The sequence below is a fragment of the Oncorhynchus kisutch genome, unplaced genomic scaffold (genome assembly GCF_002021735.2).
Source record: "Oncorhynchus kisutch isolate 150728-3 unplaced genomic scaffold, Okis_V2 scaffold754, whole genome shotgun sequence".
Taxonomy (NCBI): domain Eukaryota; kingdom Metazoa; phylum Chordata; class Actinopteri; order Salmoniformes; family Salmonidae; genus Oncorhynchus; species Oncorhynchus kisutch.
In genome coordinates, this window is record NW_022262699.1 from 72,213 (window position 1) to 92,415 (window position 20,203).

At 47.5% G+C, this 20,203-nt stretch overlaps 1 protein-coding gene across 4 annotated transcripts in view; it reads left to right on the top strand.

The window, feature by feature from the left end:
* Positions 1-20,203, top strand: part of LOC109887346 (A disintegrin and metalloproteinase with thrombospondin motifs 3) — a 157,807-nt gene that overhangs the window by 59,292 nt on the left and 78,312 nt on the right. For all 4 annotated transcript variants that reach the window (XM_031816174.1, XM_031816173.1, XM_031816171.1 and 1 more), the window contains exons 3-4: positions 8,286-8,442; positions 12,156-12,352. In XM_031816174.1, the coding sequence (XP_031672034.1) occupies positions 8,286-8,442; positions 12,156-12,352 (354 nt within the window). The remainder of the gene's footprint in view (positions 1-8,285; positions 8,443-12,155; positions 12,353-20,203) is intronic.

Below are 20,203 nucleotides of genomic sequence, written 5' to 3' on the forward strand. Positions count from 1 at the left end.
AGACTCAGTAGTCCAGGCTATTCCCCCATCTCCTCTCTCAGCCTCCCATTAGACTCAGTATGCCAGGCTATTCCCCCATCGCCTCTCCCAGCCTCCCATTAGACTCTGTTGTCCAGGCTATTCCCCCATCTCCTCTCCCAGCCTCCCGTTAGACTCAGTAGTCCAGGCTATTCCCCCATCGCCTCTCCCAGCCTCCCAGATGTTTGGCTGCTGTAGCGTTCTAGAGTGATGTAGCTAGACGTCCCCCCAGACAGCCCCAGTTCAGTTTCCGCCCACCAGCCAGCTGGCTGGTAAAAGAAAATACCACAGAGGAAGTATTCATACATTTCTTAGCCTGGCATTTCCTGGTTTTAAAGTGATGGATCCCTCCGTTCTTTCCTATAGGCTACACCACCTCCAGTGTGTTACTGGTACCTGCCTGGCATTTCCTGGTTTTAAAGTGATGGATCCCTCCGTTCTTTCCTATAGGCTACACCACCTCCAGTGTGTTACTGGTACCTGCCTGGCATTTCCTGGTTTTAAAGTGATGGATCCCTCCGTTCTTTCCTATAGGCTACACCACCTCCAGTGTGTTACTGGTACCTGTCCAACTTGTGACTTTGTTTTTCCTCACAGCGAGTTATGTATGAGACGATGCTGAGGATTCTTTATGATAGGGGGTAATTTGGCTGCTAAACAGTTGTTCTCACTTCCTGTGCATATTAAGTTGTGTACCATTTTGTCTGGGATCTGGAAATACATATCTCTCCTTGCCAAAATGCATATGTCTTTTTTTGTCTTCCCTTTTTTACCAGTATAATGATGGCCTACTGTATTTTCTAAAGGAAAGGGTGTGGGTTCCTCAGAGAATGTTGGACATGAGTACAGACTCTAATCACATCCAACAAAATGTACTGTGTCACACATTTCAACTAAGTTTACAGGTGTTAACACATTTCTGAAAGGAATCCACGACTGTTAATGACATAACCGAACAAATGTCTTCACCCATTAATACACGTGAGAGGATTTGTTAACTTCTCTCTGTCATGGGATTGCATCATCAAACTACTGGAGGACTGAAATGGTTAATTATAGTCTGGAGAGAGGAGAGGAGGAGGAGGAGGAGAGGGGAGAGGGGGAGGGGAGAGGGGGAGGGGAGGAGGAGAGGGGGAGGAGAAGGAGGAGAAAGGAGAGAGGGGAGGAGGAGGAGGAGGAGAGAGGAGAGAGGGGAGGAGGAGGAGAGGGGGAGGAGGAGAGAGGAGAGGAGAGAGGGGAGGAGGAGCGAGAAGAGCGAGGAGAAGGAGGAGAGAGGGGAGGAGAGAGTAAAGGAGGAGGAGAGGGGGAGGAGGGGAGGAGGAGGAGAGAGGAAAGGAGGAGAGAGGAGGAGGAGGGGAGGAGGAGAGAGGAAAGGAGGAGAGAGGAGAGGAGGAGGAGGGGAGGAGGAGGAGAGAGGAGGGAGAGGAGGAGGGGAGAGGAGAGAGGAGAGGAGAGAGGGGAGGAGAGAGAAGAGCGAGGAGGAGGAGGAGGAGAGAGGAGAGGAGAGGAGGGGGAGGAGAAGAGAGGAAAGGAGGAGAGAGGAGGGAGAGGAGGAGGAGAGAGGAGAGGAGGAGGGGAAGAGCGAGGAGGAGGAGAGAAGTGGAGAGGGGTGGATGGGGGAGAGGAGGTGGGGAGGAGTGAGAAGAGCGAGGAGGAGAGAGGAAAAGAGGAGGGAGAGAGAGGAGGAGGAGAAAGGAGGAGGAGGAGAGAAGAGAGGAGAGGTGGATGGAGAGAGGAGAGGAAGAGAGGAGAAGACAAGTGGAGAGAGGAGAGGGGTGGATGGGGGAGAGGAGAAGAGGAAAGGAAGAGAGGGGAGGATTAGAGAGGACAGGAGTGCTCTACAATCATGCAGAAATGACTGTGCCAGATGGCATGGCTCTGGAGTCTGGAGTCTGAAATACTCTCAGAACCAGTACGGAAGATCCTGGGCTCTGCCATCTCTCTCTCTTTGCTTTGAATCAAACTCTTAGGGGTCATACAGAGTTGAGATGAGACACAGAGAGAGAGCTGGTCTTGTGTCCTTTGTACAGTTTAGAGGTCATTATGGACCTCTGCCTCTCCAGTGATTGGTTTAAAATGAGTTTACCTCACAGTAGCCCCGCAATTGAATATTTCCTTCTTCATTTTTTTTTACTATTATTGTTCAAACTATTGAATAAAACCGTATGAATAGAGACGCTAGACTGAACCATCAGATATACAATTTCCTTGGAGAAGAACACACAGTCTAACATTTTCCAATCGTTTCGAAAGTAACATTGTTGAATGTTGAAATAATTATCTCAATTATTTCAACCTATATAATTTCCCCATTGATTCCTCCATACACTGAAGGCTAACGTCCTTTTGATAATTATAAGCTCTACAATTACAACTTGAAAGAAGAGGAGATTATTATGGATATGGAAGAGAAGGGAAATAATTTAAAAAAAAAATAGCTTTTTAAGGTGAATTCAATAATTCACCTTAAAAAAATGACCAAAGGTATGTGGACACCTGCTCATCCAACATCTCATTCCAAAATCATGGGCATTAATATGGAGTTGGTCCTCCCTTTGCTGCTATAACGGCCTCCACTCTTTTGGAATGCTTTCCACTAGATATTGGATCGTTACTGTGGGGCTTCCATTCAACCACAAGAGTATTAGTGAGGTCGGGCACTGATGTTGGGCGATTAGGCCTGGCTTGTAGTCAGAGTTCAAATTCATCCCAATGGTGTTCGATTGGGTTGAGGTCAGGGCTCTGTGCAGGCCAGTCAAGTTCTTCCACACCAATCTCGACAAACCATTTCTGTATGGATCTCGCTTTGTGCACGGGTGTATTGTCATGCTGAAACAGGAAAGGGCCTTTTCCAATTTGTTGCTACAAAGTTGGAAGCACAGAATCGTCTAGAATGTCGTTGTATGCTGTAGCATTAGATTTCCCTTCAGTGGAACTAAGGGGCCTAGACCGAACCATGAAAAACAGCTTCAGAGTCCAATGGCCGCAAGCTTTACACCCCTCCAGCTGACTCTTGGCATTGCGCCTGGTGATCTTAAGCTTGTGTGTGGCTGCTCGGCCATGGAAACCCATTTCATGAAGCTCCAGACTAAGTTTTTGTGCTGACGTTGCTTCCAGAGGCAGTTTGTACCTCGGTAGTGAGTGTTGCAACTGAGGACAGAATATTTTTAAGCGCTGTGCGCTTCAGCACTCGGCGGTCCCGTTCTGTGAGCTTGTGTGGCCTACCACTTTGCGGCTGAGCCGTTGTTGCTCCTAGACGTTTCCACTTCACAATAACAGTGCTTACAGTAGACCGGGGCAGCACTAGCAGGGCAGAAATATGACAAATTGACTTGTTGGAAAGGTGGCATCCTATGATGGTGCCATGTTGAAAGTCACTGAGCTCTTCAGTAAGGCCATTCTACTGCCAATGTTCATCTATGTGTCCACATAGTTCACTTTAGGTGGGTTCCCACTCCCAGAGATACTATACAGGGGTATAGAATACAGCCTGGTATTATACTGGGGTTATAGTATACAGCCTGGTATTATACTGGGGTTGTAGTATACAGTCTGGTATTATACAGGGGTATAGAATACAGCCTGGTATTATACTGGGGGTATAGAATTCAGCCTGGTATTATACTGGGGTTATAGTATACAGTCTGGTATTATACTGGGGTTATAGTATACAGTCTGGTATTATACTGGGGTTATAGTATACATCCTGGTATTATACTGGGGTTATAGTACACAGCCTGGTATTATACTGGGGTTATAGTATACAGCCTGGTATTATCCTGGGGTTGTAGTATACATCCTGGTATTATACAGGGGTATAGAATACAGCCTGGTATTATACTGGGGTTGTAGTATACAGCCTGGTATTATACTGGGGGTATAGAATTCAGCCTGGTATTATACTGGGGGTATAGAATTCAGCCTGGTATTATACTGGGGTTATAGTATACAGTCTGGTATTATACTGGGGTTATAGTATACAGTCTGGTATTATACAGGGGTTATAGTACACAGCCTGGTATTATACTGGGATTATAGTACACAGCCTGGTATTATACTGGGATTATAGTACACAGCCTGGTATTATACTGGGATTATAGTACACAGCCTGGTATTATACTGGGATTATAGTACACAGCCTGGTATTATACTGGGGTTATAGTATACATTCTGGTATTATACTGGGATTATAGTACACAGCCCGGTATTATACTGGGGTTATAGTACACAGCCTGGTATTATACTGGGGTTATAGTATACATTCTGGTATTATACTGGGGTTATAGTATACAGCCTGGTATTATACTGGGGTTATAGTATACAGTCTGGTATTATACTGGGATTATAGTACACAGCCCGGTATTATACTGGGGTTATAGTACACAGCCTGGTATTATACTGGGGTTATAGTATACATTCTGGTATTATACTGGGGTTATAGTATACAGCCTGGTATTATACTGGGGTTATAGTATACATCCTGGTATTATACTGGGGCTATAGTATACAGCCTGGTATTATACTGGGGAAGTTGTGTTTCCATACCTAGGGCTGATACTAAGGGCTTGTGAAGGGCCAATCTACTAATGTAGAGGCCTGTGTACTAATGTGGAGGCCTGTGTACTAATGTGGAGGCCTCTGTACTAATGTAGAGGCCTGTGTACTAATGTAGAGGCCTGTGTACTAATGTAGTGGCCTGTGTACTAATGTAGAGGCCTGTGTACTAATGTAGAGGCCTGTGTACTAATGTAGAGGCCTGTGTACTAATGTAGAGGCCTGTGTACTAATGTAGAGGCCTGTGTACTAATGTAGAGGCCTGTGTACTTATGTGGAGGCCTGTGTACTAATGTAGAGGCCTGTGTACTAATGTAGAGGCCTGTGTACTAATGTAGAGGCCTGTGTACTAATGTAGAGGCCTGTGTACTAATGTAGAGCCCTGTGTACTAATGTAGAGCCCTGTGTACTAATGTAGAGCCCTGTGTACTGATGTAGAGGCCTGTGTACTAATGTAGAGGCCTGTGTACTAATGTGGAGGCCTGTGTACTAATGTAGAGGCCTGTGTACTAATGTGGAGGCCTGTGTACTAATGTAGAGGCCTGTGTAGTAATACGGAGACCTGTGTACTAATGTAGAGGCCTGTGTACTAATGTGGAGGCCTGTTTACTAATGTAGAGGCCTGTGTACTAATGTAGAGGCCTGTGTACTAATGTGGAGGCCTGTGTACTAATGTAGAGGCCTGTGTAGTAATACGGAGACCTGTGTACTAATGTAGAGGCCTGTGTACTAATGTGGAGGCCTGTTTACTAATGTAGAGGCCTGTGTACTAATGTAGAGGCCTGTGTACTAATGTAGAGGCCTGTGTACTAATGTAGAGGCCTATGTACTAATGTAGAGACCTGTGTACTAATGTAGAGGCCTGTGTACTAATGTAGAGCCTGTGTACTTATGTGGAGGCCTGTGTACTTATATTGAGGCCTGTGTACTAATGTAGAGGCCTGTGTACTAATTAAATCAAATCAAATCAAATTTATTTATATAGCCCTTCGTACATCAGCTGATATCTCAAAGTGCTGTACAGAAACCCAGCCTAAAACCCCAAACAGCAAGCAATGCAGGTGTAGAAGCACGGTGGCTAGGAAAAACTCCCTAGAAAGGCCAATACCTAGGAAGAAACCTAGAGAGGAACCAGGCTATGTGGGGTGGCCAGTCCTCTTCTGGCTGTGCCGGGTGGAGATTATAACAGAACATGGCCAAGATGTTCAAATGTTCATAAATGACCAGCATGGTCGAATAATAATAAGGCAGAACAGTTGAAACTGGAGCAGCAGCACAGTCAGGTGGAAGTTGAAACTGGAGCAGCAGCATGGCCAGGTGGACTGGGGACAGCAAGGAGTCATCATGTCAGGTAGTCCTGGGGCATGGTCCTAGGGCTCAGGTCAGTTGAAACTGGAACAGCAGCATGGCCAGGTGGACTGGGGACAGCAAGGAGTCATCATGTCAGGTAGTCCTGGGGCATGGTCCTAGGGCTCAGGTCCTCCGAGAGAGAGATAGAAAGAGAGAAGGAGAGAATTAGAGAACGCACACTTAGATTCACACAGGACACCGAATAGGACAGGAGAAGTACTCCAGATATAACAAACTGACCCCAGCCCCCCGACACATAAACTACTGCAGCATAAGTACTGGAGGCTGAATCATATGACCCACTGAAGAGATGAGTCTTCAGTAAAGACTTAAAGGTTGAGACCGAGTTTGCGTCTCTGACATGGGTAGGCAGACCGTTCCATAAAAATGGAGCTCTATAGGAGAAAGCCCTGCCTCCAGCTGTTTGCTTAGAAATTCTAGGGACAATTAGGAGGCCTGCGTCTTGTGACCGTAGCATACGTGTAGGTATGTACGGCAGGACCAAATCAGAGAGATAGGTAGGAGCAAGCCCATGTAATGCTTTGTAGGTTAGCAGTAAAACCTTGAAATCAGCCCTTGCTTTGACAGGAAGCCAGTGTAGAGAGGCTAGCACTGGAGTAATATGATCAAATTTTTTGGTCTAGCAGCCGTATTTAGCACTAACTGAAGTTTATTTAGTGCTTTATCCGGGTAGCCGGAAAATAGAGCATTGCAGTAGTCTAACCTAGAAGTGACAAAAGCATGGATTAATTTTTCTGGACAGAAAGTTTCTGATTTTTGCAATGTTACGTAGATGGAAAAAAGCTGTCCTCGAAATGGTCTTGATATGTTCTTCAAAAGAGAGATCAGGGTCCAGAGTAACGCCGAGGTCCTTCACAGTTTTATTTGAGACGACTGTACAACCATTAAGATTAATTGTCAGATTCAACAGAAGATCTCTTTGTTTCTTGGGACCTAGAACAAGCATCTCTGTTTTGTCCGAGTTTAATAGTAGAAAGTTTGCAGCCATCCACTTCCTTATGTCTGAAACACATGCTTCTATCGAGGGCAATTTTGGGGCTTCACCATGTTTCATTGAAATGTACAGCTGTGTGTCATCCGCATAGCAGTGAAAGTTTACATTATGTTTTCGAATAACATCCCCAAGAGGTAAAATATATAGTGAAAACAATAGTGGTCCTAAAACGGAACCTTGAGGAACACCGAAATTTACAGTTGATTTGTCAGAGGACAAACCATTCACAGAGACAAACTGATATCTTTCCGACAGATAACATCTAAACCAGGCCAGAACATGTCCGTGTAGACCAATTTGGGTTTCCAATCTCTCCAAAAGAATGTGGTGATCGATGGTATCAAAAGCAGCACTAAGGTCTAGGAGCACGAGGACAGATGCAGAGCCTCGGTCCGATGCCATTAAAATGTCATTTACCACCTTCACAAGTGCCGTCTCAGTGCTATGATGGGGTCTAAAACCAGACTGAAGCATTTCGTATACATTGTTTGTCTTCAGGAAGGCAGTGATTTGCTGCGCAACAGCCTTCTCTAAAATTTTTGAGAGGAATGGAAGATTCGATATAGGCCGATAGTTTTTATATTTTCTGGGTCAAGGTTTGGCTTTTTCAAGAGAGGCTTTATTACTGCCACTTTCTACTAATGTAGAGGCCTGTGTACTAATGTAGAGGCCTGTGTACTAAAGTGAATAGTGGTTGGGAAAAAGTAAATAAACCTTAATAGAAAATATCTAAAGTAAAAGTCAACCAGTAAAATTCTATTTGAGTAAAAGTCTAAAAGTATTTGGTTTAAAATATACTTAAGTATGAAAAGTAAAAGTATAAATGATTTAAAATCATTTCAAATTAAGCAAACCAGATGGCATCATGTAACAAAATAAATAATAATAATAATTTTCAGGTAGCCAGGGGCACACGCCATCATTCAGACATCATTTACAAAATAAATAATAATAATAATTTTCTGGTAGCCAGGGGCACACGCCATCATTTACAAAATGAAGTATGTGTGTCTAGTGAGTGCACCGGATCAGAGGCAGTAGATCCCTACTGGGATGTTCTGTTAAGGGCATTAATTGGACCAGTTTCCTGTCCTGCTAAGCATTCAAAATGTTACCAGTACTTTTGGGTGTCAAGGAAAATGTATGGAGTAAAAAGTACATTATTTTCTTAAGGAATGTAGTAAAGTAAAAGTTGTCAACAATATAAATTGTAAAGTGAAGTGCAGATACCCTCAAAATAACTACTTAAGTAGTACTTTAAAGTATTTTTTACTTAAGTAGTACTTTAAAGTATTTTTTTACTTAAGTACTTTAAACCACATTATGTGAAGAGCTGTGTTTTTTCCAGGCAGGCCTGATCCGGACTGATAACGGGGAGTTTTTCATCGAGCCTCTGGAGAAGGGTCAGCAGGATGTGGAGGTGAAAGGTCGTGTCCATGTGGTCTACAGGAGATCTGCCATCAAAAGTGAACCAGTCCAAACAAGGAAGGACCTCCCCAATGAAGGTAAGGGAAGGGAACACCACCAGTGTAGTGGAAAGAGGAGGGGTGAGTGCACACAAGCGCACACACACACACACGCACACACGCACGCATGCACACACACACACACACACACACACACACATGCACACACACACGCACACACACTCATGCACACACACACACACACACACACACACACACACACACACACACACACACAAACACACACACACACACACACACACAGCAGACAGACTATTCACTGCACCAGCTGTGAGGAATGCTCGGCCCCTATGAAAGCACTGGGGGAAAGTCTGTCTCTCTGCTCTACAGTTAAAATGGACCTGACTCCTCTATGAATTCCCTCCTGTCCGTGAACAATAGCTTGAGCATCTGGCGGTAGGCTGTCCTACTGTTATAGGTGCCGTAGATTCTCTCTCCAGTGTCTGGGACTGTAAAGGTGATGTACAGTCATACACACTAAAACAATGAGGGTTCCTCAAGGGTTCTTCGGGAAAAGTGATGGTTCTATGTGGAACCATAATGCCTCAAATAGCCCTTTGAGCTCTTTAATGGTTCTTTGCAGTTCAGAAAATGGTTCTTTCTTCTTTTAGTGATAATTAAAATGTAGCTCATTAGAATTTTGGGGGGCGTGGTTTACGCACAGCTCTTTTTGTGCAATTGTGAGTTAGTGTCATGTCAGTTTATCTGATGTGTTGTGTTGTGTTATGCCATTACATATTAGATATGACAATGGCCAGTGATGGTGTCCTGTGAAAGACTCATGTTATGGCCTTGTGTTAGTTGAGAACAGCTGACTAAATCAGTCAGTGGGCCTCAATTCTCTCCTCAGGGACCCCAGCTGTTGCAGAGGAAGCTCACTTGTTTCAACTTGTCAATAATAACACCTATGGAATTTTAACAATATAACATGTCTGACCAGAATAAAACCCTGTATGGTTTTCAATAGTAATACAAAGAACCTTTAAGATTAAAGAAGGTTCTTTATAGAACCATTCTCCATAAATGTTCTATAAAGGACCCTAACATTAGCTAGCTAACATCTGGAGGTCTCCCCTCAAGCTTAGCTAGCTAGCTAACGTTATACTGCAGCTAAAGTCAATCTGGAGGTCTCCCCTCAATCTTAGCTAGCTAGCTAACGTTATACTGCAGCTAAAGTCAATCTGGAGGTCTCCCCTCAATCTTAGCTAGCTAGCTAACGTTATACTGCAGCTAAAGTCAATCTGGAGGTCTCCCCTCAATCTTAGCTAGCTAGCTAACGTTATATTGCAGCTAAAGTCAATCTGGCGACATCAAAATGATGACAAAAGGTTTTCCTACTAATTATTCATGTTTATAAATGTCATTTTTGTTTTCAAGTCTCAGTAATGCACTTTCAGATCACCCCGTCATCAGCGCCCGATGAGGATGCATTGAGTAGAATGCTCAGTCGGCCGTCAGTCCTAATAAGAACGTTCAAAACTATATTGTGACGCAACGTGCAACCCATGAATATAGAACCTGAGGAAAGGGTTCTTCATATCACCATACAGGTTCCATTTAGAACCTCATGAGCATGGTTCTTTATAGAACCTTTAAAAAAGGGTTCTATAGAGCACCAAAAGGGATCTGCTATGGTTACAATCCAAAGCACTATCTGATACTAGAATGGAAGTTACAAATGTAACTATGGTTGTATGAATACCATTCAGACCATCCGTACGGTGTGAAGTATGGATTATATCCCATGCGCTCCCCGCGGGTCCAGTAACAATAACAACAATGTTACCCCAGTGACGTGACAGCGTGTGGAGAACGTTTCCCCCGCGGTTCATATCAAACCGCCCTGTCTCAGAGAAACTTCTCGCCAACGTATTCAGAGTGACAGGTTACCACTGACGGTCTTACAGCAGTCAGGCCATGATGTGGTTCTGAAAGTATTGGACTGTAGGCAGCTGGCTGGGCCATTTACAACCTGATGTGGTTCTGAAAGTACTGGAATGTAGGCAGCTGGCTGGGCCATTTACAACCTGATGTGGTTCTGAAAGTACTGGAATGTAGGCAGCTGGCTGGGCCATTTACAACCTGATGTGGTTCTGAAAGTACTGGACTGTAGGCAGCTGGCTGGGCCATTTAATACCTGATGTGGTTCTGAAAGTATTGGACTGTAGGCAGCTGGCTGGGCCATTTACAACCTGATGTGGTTCTGAAAGTACTGGTTGGCTATGGACAGCTGGAAATGATCACATTCCACCATGACGACAAGGAATCTCTGCCACCTCACTACGCTGTCTGAGACCCACACACTAGACCAGACGGGCATCCAGCCTGGGCTCAATACTATTCCAAATTGAGGACTTTCAGTGCTTGCTCAAGCCTGCTTCCTAATGCAGACAGTTCCAGGAAGGTGAATCGTATAAATGTTCCTAGGTGAGAAACAGCATGGCATAGAGAAGAGAAAATACTACTGTGTCGTTAGAACGAATACTTGGAATCTGTCGGACAAATAATAGGCTGCCACAGAGGAAGGTTCGTCTCAGTGGCTGGAAATACAAGGGCTCTCTATGTGTCTAAGGTCCAATCATCCTCTACTCTATAGAAATACAAGGGCTCTCTATGTGTCTAAGGTCCAATCATCCTCTACTCTATAGAAATACAAGGGCCCTCTATGTGTCTAAGGTCCAATCATCCTCTACTCTATAGAAATACAAGGGCTCTCTATGTGTCTAAGGTCCAATCATCCTCTACTCTACTCTACTCTATAGAAATACAAGGGCTCTCTATGTGTCTAAGGTCCAATCATCCTCTACTCTATAGAAATACAAGGGCCCTCTATGTGTCTAAGGTCCAATCATCCACTACTCTACTCTATATAAATACAAGGGCTCTCTATGTGTCTAAGGTCCAATCATCCTCTACTCTATAGAAATACAAGGGCTCTCTATGTGTCTAAGGTCCAATCATCCTCTACTCTATAGAAATACAAGGGCCCTCTATGTGTCTAAGGTCCAATCATCCACTACTCTATAGAAATACAAGGGCTCTCTATGTGTCTAAGGTCCAATCATCCACTACTCTATATAAATACAAGGGCTCTCTATGTGTCTAAGGTCCAATCATCCACTACTCTACTCTATATAAATACAAGGGCTCTCTATGTGTCTAAGGTCCAAGCATCCACATGTGAGGTTGGAGATAGCAGGTGTCCATTGGACATGATTGAGATAATATCAGGACAAACTGAGAGAAGTTTTTGCATTGCTGTCAGTGACAATGTGACAAACTGAGAGAAGTGGCTAAACTTGACAAATAGGAAGTATGATTGTAAATGGCCCAGCCAGCTGCCTACATTCCAGTACTTTCAGAACCACATCATGGTTGTAAATGGCCCAGCCAGCTGCCTACAGTACAGTACTTTCAGAACCACATCATGGTTGTAAATGGCCCAGCCAGCTGCCTACAGTACAGTACTTTCAGAACCACATCATGGTTGTAAATGGCCCAGCCAGCTGCCTACAGTACAGTACTTTCAGAACCACATCATGGTTGTAAATGGCCCAGCCAGCTGCCTACAGTACAGTGTTACTTGTTGTAATTCCTCATGTAAACATGCTGCTGTAGGCTAAATGTTGCTATGTTACTTGAACATGCTGTTCATGTTTACATGAATATGCTAAATGTGCTAAATGTATGCTAAATGTTGTAATTCCTCATGTCTCTTCTCCTCCACACAGTGACAGACTTTGGGATTGCTGACCTCCCCGGTGCTCTGGACCTCTTGGAGCTCAAGCTGACAGAGTCTGAGCGCAAACGGCGGCACGCCAAGAAGGACGACTACAACATCGAGGTGCTGCTGGCTGTGGACGACTCTGTGGTGCGCTTCCATGGCAAGGAGCACGTACAGAACTATGTCCTCACACTCATCAACATAGTAAGTCCATTTTTTACTCTTTATGCCACACATATAAATAGCTTGTGAATGCTATTGGCGATTCCACGCCAGTGTAGGCCGAAAATATTTTTGGTATGTCAGATTGTTCTGGCAATGCTCACGTAGTAACTTCATTGGGAGGAAGGATGTTGGACCTGATTTTTCTATTTGTATCACCAACAGTTTTGGGGAAAATCATGATGAAAGTGGCCAGTTTAGGCCCTTTTTAAACCCCTATGGCTGCTTTTACACAGGCAGCCCAATTCAGATATTTCTTTCTCCATTAATTGGTATTTTGATCAATCACATCAGATCTTTTCATCACATCAGATCTTTTTTTCAGAGCTAAACTGATTGGTCAAAAGACCAAATAGTGAAGAAAAGGTCAGAATTGGGGCTGCCTGTGTAAACGCAGCCATACATGATATAGACACCATCTTAGCATCGTTACACTCCTTATATTGTTCTCTCAAATATGGAATATGTTTAGATTTTGAAATACAATTATTTTTTCACACTAATTCCATCAACATTTATAATACTTATATTAATATCTCAAAAGTACTTTTTTTAAGTAAGGTTTCGTCCTTGTAACAGAATGGCAGAAGGCGTGCTTGCAGAGGGCTATGGTTTACATAGCTAGTTAGCTAGTCAACTGATGCCGAAAGTTGACTGCAGCGTGTCAACAAATATAATTAGAGGTTTCCCCTATTCATCTATTCTAAGGCAAATGTACTTATAGGTTTCTGCTTTCATCTGTGTCTGGTGTTTGCTGGCTAGAGAAGTTGCTGGCTAGCTAGGTCTTTAGCCAGCGTGGCACAAAAGCAAGCGGAAGGGTTGTCCAAAAACAACAACAACACAGTTGTCATGTCATTACGTCGAGAGACATTTCAAACAGGAGACATCATTGATAGTCATGAGTTATGAACATTGTTTGATAGTTAATATACCCTGAGTATTCCAAACATTAGGAACACCTTCCTAATACCGAGTTGGAAAAACCCCACTAATGTTGCAGTTTAAACCGGTGCGCCTGGCACCTACTACCATACCCCATTCAAAGGCACTTCAATCTTTTGTCTGGCCCATTCACCCCCTGAATGGCACACATACACATTCAATGTCTCAAATGTCTCAAGGCTTCAAAACAATTCTTTAACCTGTCTCCTCCCCTTCATCTACACTGATTTGAAGTAACAGCAATAAGGGATCATCTCCGTGCCTACTCAATCTGTCCTTTCAGACTTCTAGGTCCCCGTCCACTCACCCTACTAGGTCCCCGCCCACTCAGCCTACTAGGTCCCCGCCCACTCAGTCAACTATCTCCGTGACGACTCAATCTGTCCTTTCAGACTTCTAGGTCCCCGCCCACTCAGCCTGCTAGGTCCCCGCCCACTCAGTCAACTATCTCCGTGACGACTCAATCTAATCCTTTCAGACTTCTAGGTCCCCGCCCACTTAGCCTGCTAGGTCCCCGCCCACTCAGTCAACTATCTCCGTGACGACTCAATCTAATCCTTTCAGACTTCTAGGTCCCCGCCCACTCAGCCTGCTAGGTCCCCGCCCACTCAGTCAACTATCTCCGTGACGACTCAATCTAATCCTTTCAGACTTCTAGGTCCCCGCCCACTCAGCCTGCTAGGTCCCCGCCCACTCAGTCAACTATCTCCGTGACGACTCAATCTAATCCTTTCAGACTTCTAGGTCCCCGCCCACTCAGCCTGCTAGGTCCCCGCCCACTCAGTCAACTATATCCGTGACGACTCAATCTAATCCTTTCAGACTTCTAGGTCCCCGCCCACTCAGCCTGCTAGGTCCCCGCCCACTCAGTCAACTATCTCCGTGACGACTCAATCTAATCCTTTCAGACTTCTAGGTCCCCGCCCACTCAGCCTGCTAGGTCCCCGCCCACTCACCCTACTAGGTCCCCGCCCACTCAGCCTACTAGGTCCCCGCCCACTCAGCCTGCTAGGTCCCCGCCCACTCAGTCAACTATCTCCGTGCCTACTCAATCTGTCCTTTCAGACTTCTAGGTCCCCGCCCACTCAGCCTGCTAGGTCCCCGCCCACTCAGTCAACTATCTCCGTGACGACTCAATCTAATCCTTTCAGACTTCTAGGTCCCTGCCCACTCAGCCTACTAGGTCCCCGCCCACTCAGTCAACTATCTCCGTGACGACTCAATCTGTCCTTTCAGAGTTCTAGGTCCCCGCCTGCTAGGTCCCCGCCCACTCAGTCAACTATCTCCGTGACGACTCAATCTAATCCTTTCAGACTTCTAGGTCCCCGCCCACTCAGTCAACTATCTCCGTGACGACTCAATCTAATCCTTTCAGACTTCTAGGTCCCCGCCCACTCAGTCAACTATCTCCGTGACGACTCAATCTAATCCTTTCAGACTTCTAGGTCCCCGCCCACTCAGTCAACTATCTCCGTGACGACTCAATCTAATCCTTTCAGACTTCTAGGTCCCCGCCCACTCAGCCTGCTAGGTCCCCGCCCACTCAGTCAACTATCTCCGTGACGACTCAATCTAATCCTTTCAGACTTCTAGGTCCCCGCCCACTCAGCCTGCTAGGTCCCCGCCCACTCAGTCAACTATCTCCGTGACGACTCAATCTAATCCTTTCAGACTTCTAGGTCCCCGCCCACTCAGCCTACTAGGTCCCCGCCCACTCAGTCAACTATCTCCGTGACGACTCAATCTAATCCTTTCAGACTTCTAGGTCCCCGCCCACTCAGCCTACTAGGTCCCCGCCCACTCAGTCAACTATCTCCGTGACGACTCAATCTAATCCTTTCAGACTTCTAGGTCCCCGCCCACTCAGCCTACTAGGTCCCCGCCCACTCAGTCAACTATCTCCGTGACGACTCAATCTAATCCTTTCAGACTTCTAGGTCCCCGCCCACTCAGCCTACTAGGTCCCCGCCCACTCAGTCAACTATCTCCGTGACGACTCAATCTAATCCTTTCAGACTTCTAGGTCCCCGCCCACTCAGCCTACTAGGTCCCCGCCCACTCAGTCAACTATCTCCGTGACGACTCAATCTAATCCTTTCAGACTTCTAGGTCCCCGCCCACTCAGCCTGCTAGGTCCCCGCCCACTCAGTCAACTATCTCCGTGACGACTCAATCTAATCCTTTCAGACTTCTAGGTCCCCGCCCACTCAGCCTGCTAGGTCCCCGCCCACTCAGTCAACTATCTCCGTGACGACTCAATCTAATCCTTTCAGACTTCTAGGTCCCCGCCCACTCAGCCTGCTAGGTCCCCGCCCACTCAGTCAACTATCTCCGTGACGACTCAATCTAATCCTTTCAGACTTCTAGGTCCCCGCCCACTCAGCCTGCTAGGTCCCCGCCCACTCAGTCAACTATCTCCGTGACGACTCAATCTAATCCTTTCAGACTTCTAGGTCCCCGCCCACTCAGCCTGCTAGGTCCCCGCCCACTCAGCCTGCTAGGTCCCCGCCCACTCAGCCTGCTAGGTCCCCGCCCACTCAGCCTACTAGGTCCCCGCCCACTCAGTCAACTATCTCCGTGACGACTCAATCTGTCCTTTCAGAGTTCTAGGTCCCCGCCTGCTAGGTCCCCGCCCACTCAGTCAACTATCTCCGTGACGACTCAATCTAATCCTTTCAGACTTCTAGGTCCCCGCCCACTCAGTCAACTATCTCCGTGACGACTCAATCTAATCCTTTCAGACTTCTAGGTCCCCGCCCACTCAGTCAACTATCTCCGTGACGACTCAATCTAATCCTTTCAGACTTCTAGGTCCCCGCCCACTCAGTCAACTATCTCCGTGACGACTCAATCTAATCCTTTCAGACTTCTAGGTCCCCGCCCACTCAGCCTGCTAGGTCCCCGCCCACTCAGTCAACTATCTCCGTGACGACTCAATCTAATCCTTTCAGACTTCTAGGTCCCCGCCCACTCAGCCTGCTAGGTCCCCGCCCACTCAGTCAACTATCTCCGTGACGACTCAATCTAATCCTTTCAGACTTCTAGGTCCCCGCCCACTCAGCCTACTAGGTCCCCGCCCACTCAGTCAACTATCTCCGTGACGACTCAATCTAATCCTTTCAGACTTCTAGGTCCCCGCCCACTCAGCCTACTAGGTCCCCGCCCACTCAGTCAACTATCTCCGTGACGACTCAATCTAATCCTTTCAGACTTCTAGGTCCCCGCCCACTCAGCCTACTAGGTCCCCGCCCACTCAGTCAACTATCTCCGTGACGACTCAATCTAATCCTTTCAGACTTCTAGGTCCCCGCCCACTCAGCCTACTAGGTCCCCGCCCACTCAGTCAACTATCTCCGTGACGACTCAATCTAATCCTTTCAGACTTCTAGGTCCCCGCCCACTCAGCCTACTAGGTCCCCGCCCACTCAGTCAACTATCTCCGTGACGACTCAATCTAATCCTTTCAGACTTCTAGGTCCCCGCCCACTCAGCCTGCTAGGTCCCCGCCCACTCAGTCAACTATCTCCGTGACGACTCAATCTAATCCTTTCAGACTTCTAGGTCCCCGCCCACTCAGCCTGCTAGGTCCCCGCCCACTCAGTCAACTATCTCCGTGACGACTCAATCTAATCCTTTCAGACTTCTAGGTCCCCGCCCACTCAGCCTGCTAGGTCCCCGCCCACTCAGTCAACTATCTCCGTGACGACTCAATCTAATCCTTTCAGACTTCTAGGTCCCCGCCCACTCAGCCTGCTAGGTCCCCGCCCACTCAGTCAACTATCTCCGTGACGACTCAATCTAATCCTTTCAGACTTCTAGGTCCCCGCCCACTCAGCCTGCTAGGTCCCCGCCCACTCAGCCTGCTAGGTCCCCGCCCACTCAGCCTGCTAGGTCCCCGCCCACTCAGCCTACTAGGTCCCCGCCCCACTCAGTCAACTATCTCCGTGACGACTCAATCTGTCCTTTCAGAGTTCTAGGTCCCCGCCTGCTAGGTCCCCGCCCACTCAGTCAACTATCTCCGTGACGACTCAATCTAATCCTTTCAGACTTCTAGGTCCCCGCCCACTCAGTCAACTATCTCCGTGACGACTCAATCTAATCCTTTCAGACTTCTAGGTCCCCGCCCACTCAGCCTGCTAGGTCCCCGCCCACTCAGTCAACTATCTCCGTGACGACTCAATCTAATCCTTTCAGACTTCTAGGTCCCCGCCCACTCAGCCTACTAGGTCCCCGCCCACTCAGTCAACTATCTCCGTGACGACTCAATCTAATCCTTTCAGACTTCTAGGTCCCCGCCCACTCAGCCTACTAGGTCCCCGCCCACTCAGTCAACTATCTCCGTGACGACTCAATCTAATCCTTTCAGACTTCTAGGTCCCCGCCCACTCAGCCTACTAGGTCCCCGCCCACTCAGTCAACTATCTCCGTGACGACTCAATCTAATCCTTTCAGACTTCTAGGTCCCCGCCCACTCAGCCTACTAGGTCCCCGCCCACTCAGTCAACTATCTCCGTGACGACTCAATCTAATCCTTTCAGACTTCTAGGTCCCCGCCCACTCAGCCTACTAGGTCCCCGCCCACTCAGTCAACTATCTCCGTGACGACTCAATCTAATCCTTTCAGACTTCTAGGTCCCCGCCCACTCAGCCTGCTAGGTCCCCGCCCACTCAGTCAACTATCTCCGTGACGACTCAATCTAATCCTTTCAGACTTCTAGGTCCCCGCCCACTCAGCCTGCTAGGTCCCCGCCCACTCAGTCAACTATCTCCGTGACGACTCAATCTAATCCTTTCAGACTTCTAGGTCCCCGCCCACTCAGCCTGCTAGGTCCCCGCCCACTCAGTCAACTATCTCCGTGACGACTCAATCTAATCCTCTCAGACTTCTAGGTCCCCGCCCACTCAGCCTGCTAGGTCCCCGCCCACTCAGTCAACTATCTCCGTGACGACTCAATCTAATCCTTTCAGACTTCTAGGTCCCCGCCCACTCAGCCTGCTAGGTCCCCGCCCACTCAGCCTGCTAGGTCCCCCGCCCACTCAGCCTGCTAGGTCCCCGCCCACTCAGCCTGCTAGGTCCCCGCCCACTCAGTCAACTATCTCCGTGACGACTCAATCTAATCCTTTCAGACTTCTAGGTCCCCGCCCACTCAGTCAACTATCTCCGTGACGACTCAATCTGTCCTTTCAGACTTCTAGGTCCCCGCCCACTCAGTCAACTATCTCCGTGACGACTCAATCTAATCCTTTCAGACTTCTAGGTCCCCGCCCACTCAGCCTACTAGGTCCCCGCCCACTCAGTCAACTATCTCCGTGACGACTCAATCTAATCCTTTCAGACTTCTAGGTCCCCGCCCACTCAGCCTACTAGGTCCCCGCCCACTCAGTCAACTATCTCCGTGACGACTCAATCTAATCCTTTCAGACTTCTAGGTCCCCGCCCACTCAGCCTACTAGGTCCCCGCCCACTCAGTCAACTATCTCCGTGACGACTCAATCTAATCCTTTCAGACTTCTAGGTCCCCGCCCACTCAGCCTACTAGGTCCCCGCCCACTCAGTCAACTATCTCCGTGACGACTCAATCTAATCCTTTCAGACTTCTAGGTCCCCGCCCACTCAGCCTGCTAGGTCCCCGCCCACTCAGTCAACTATCTCCGTGACGACTCAATCTAATCCTTTCAGACTTCTAGGTCCCCGCCCACTCAGCCTGCTAGGTCCCCGCCCACTCAGTCAACTATCTCCGTGACGACTCAATCTAATCCTTTCAGACTTCTAGGTCCCCGCCCACTCAGCCTGCTAGGTCCCCGCCCACTCAGTCAACTATCTCCGTGACGACTCAATCTAATCCTTTCAGACTTCTAGGTCCCCGCCCACTCAGCCTGCTAGGTCCCCGCCCACTCAGTCAACTATCTCCGTGACGACTCAATCTAATCCTTTCAGACTTCTAGGTCCCCGCCCCACTCAGCCTGCTAGGTCCCCGCCCACTCAGCCTGCTAGGTCCCCGCCGCCCACTCAGCCTGCTAGGTCCCCGCCCACTCAGCCTGCTAGGTCCCCGCCCACTCAGTCAACTATCTCCGTGACGACTCAATCTAATCCTTTCAGACTTCTAGGTCCCCGCCCACTCAGTCAACTATCTCCGTGACGACTCAATCTGTCCTTTCAGACTTCCTAACTTCACATTTTGAAATGTTTTATTGGTGAAAAATATTGTTGATGTTTTTGTCACTCAAAAGGCACTTTTCCATGGGAATCAGAATGAGTGTTTCGGGACCTTTAAATCTTTCCTAACTGTTTGTCCCCTATGCACTGTTTAACTGTGTGTGAGTGCTTTAACTTCCCTGTGAACAGCTTACTGTACTATTCACCATTCAGACCAGGGTTGGGGGGGTCAATTCCATTTCAATGCACTTATGTAAACTGACATTCCAAAAAGCGATTGGAATGTAATTGACCAAACCAGTTGACCTTTGCCTGCAGTATAAGATGACTGTTTGTGGAAGTTGGAAAACTGTGCTCTCTCGTGGGACTGACTTGCCATGATAGTGTAGTAACAGCTTTGTTGCTGGCTTGCTGGCCAGACTGATCTCCCCCCCTCCCCCCAGTGTGTATAGAAATGATAGAGTAGTAACAGCTTTGTTGCTGGCTCACTGGCCAGACTGATCCCGCCCCCCCCCCCCCTCCCCCTCCCCCCAGTGTGTATAGACATGATAGAGTAGTAACAGCTTTGTTGCTGGCTCGCTGGCCAGACTGATCTCCTCCCCCCCAGTGTGTATAGAAATGATAGAGTAGTAACAGCTTTGTTGCTGGCTCACTGGCCAGACTGATCCCGCCCCCCCCCCCTCCCCCTCCCCCCAGTGTGTATAGACATGATAGAGTAGTAACAGCTTTGTTGC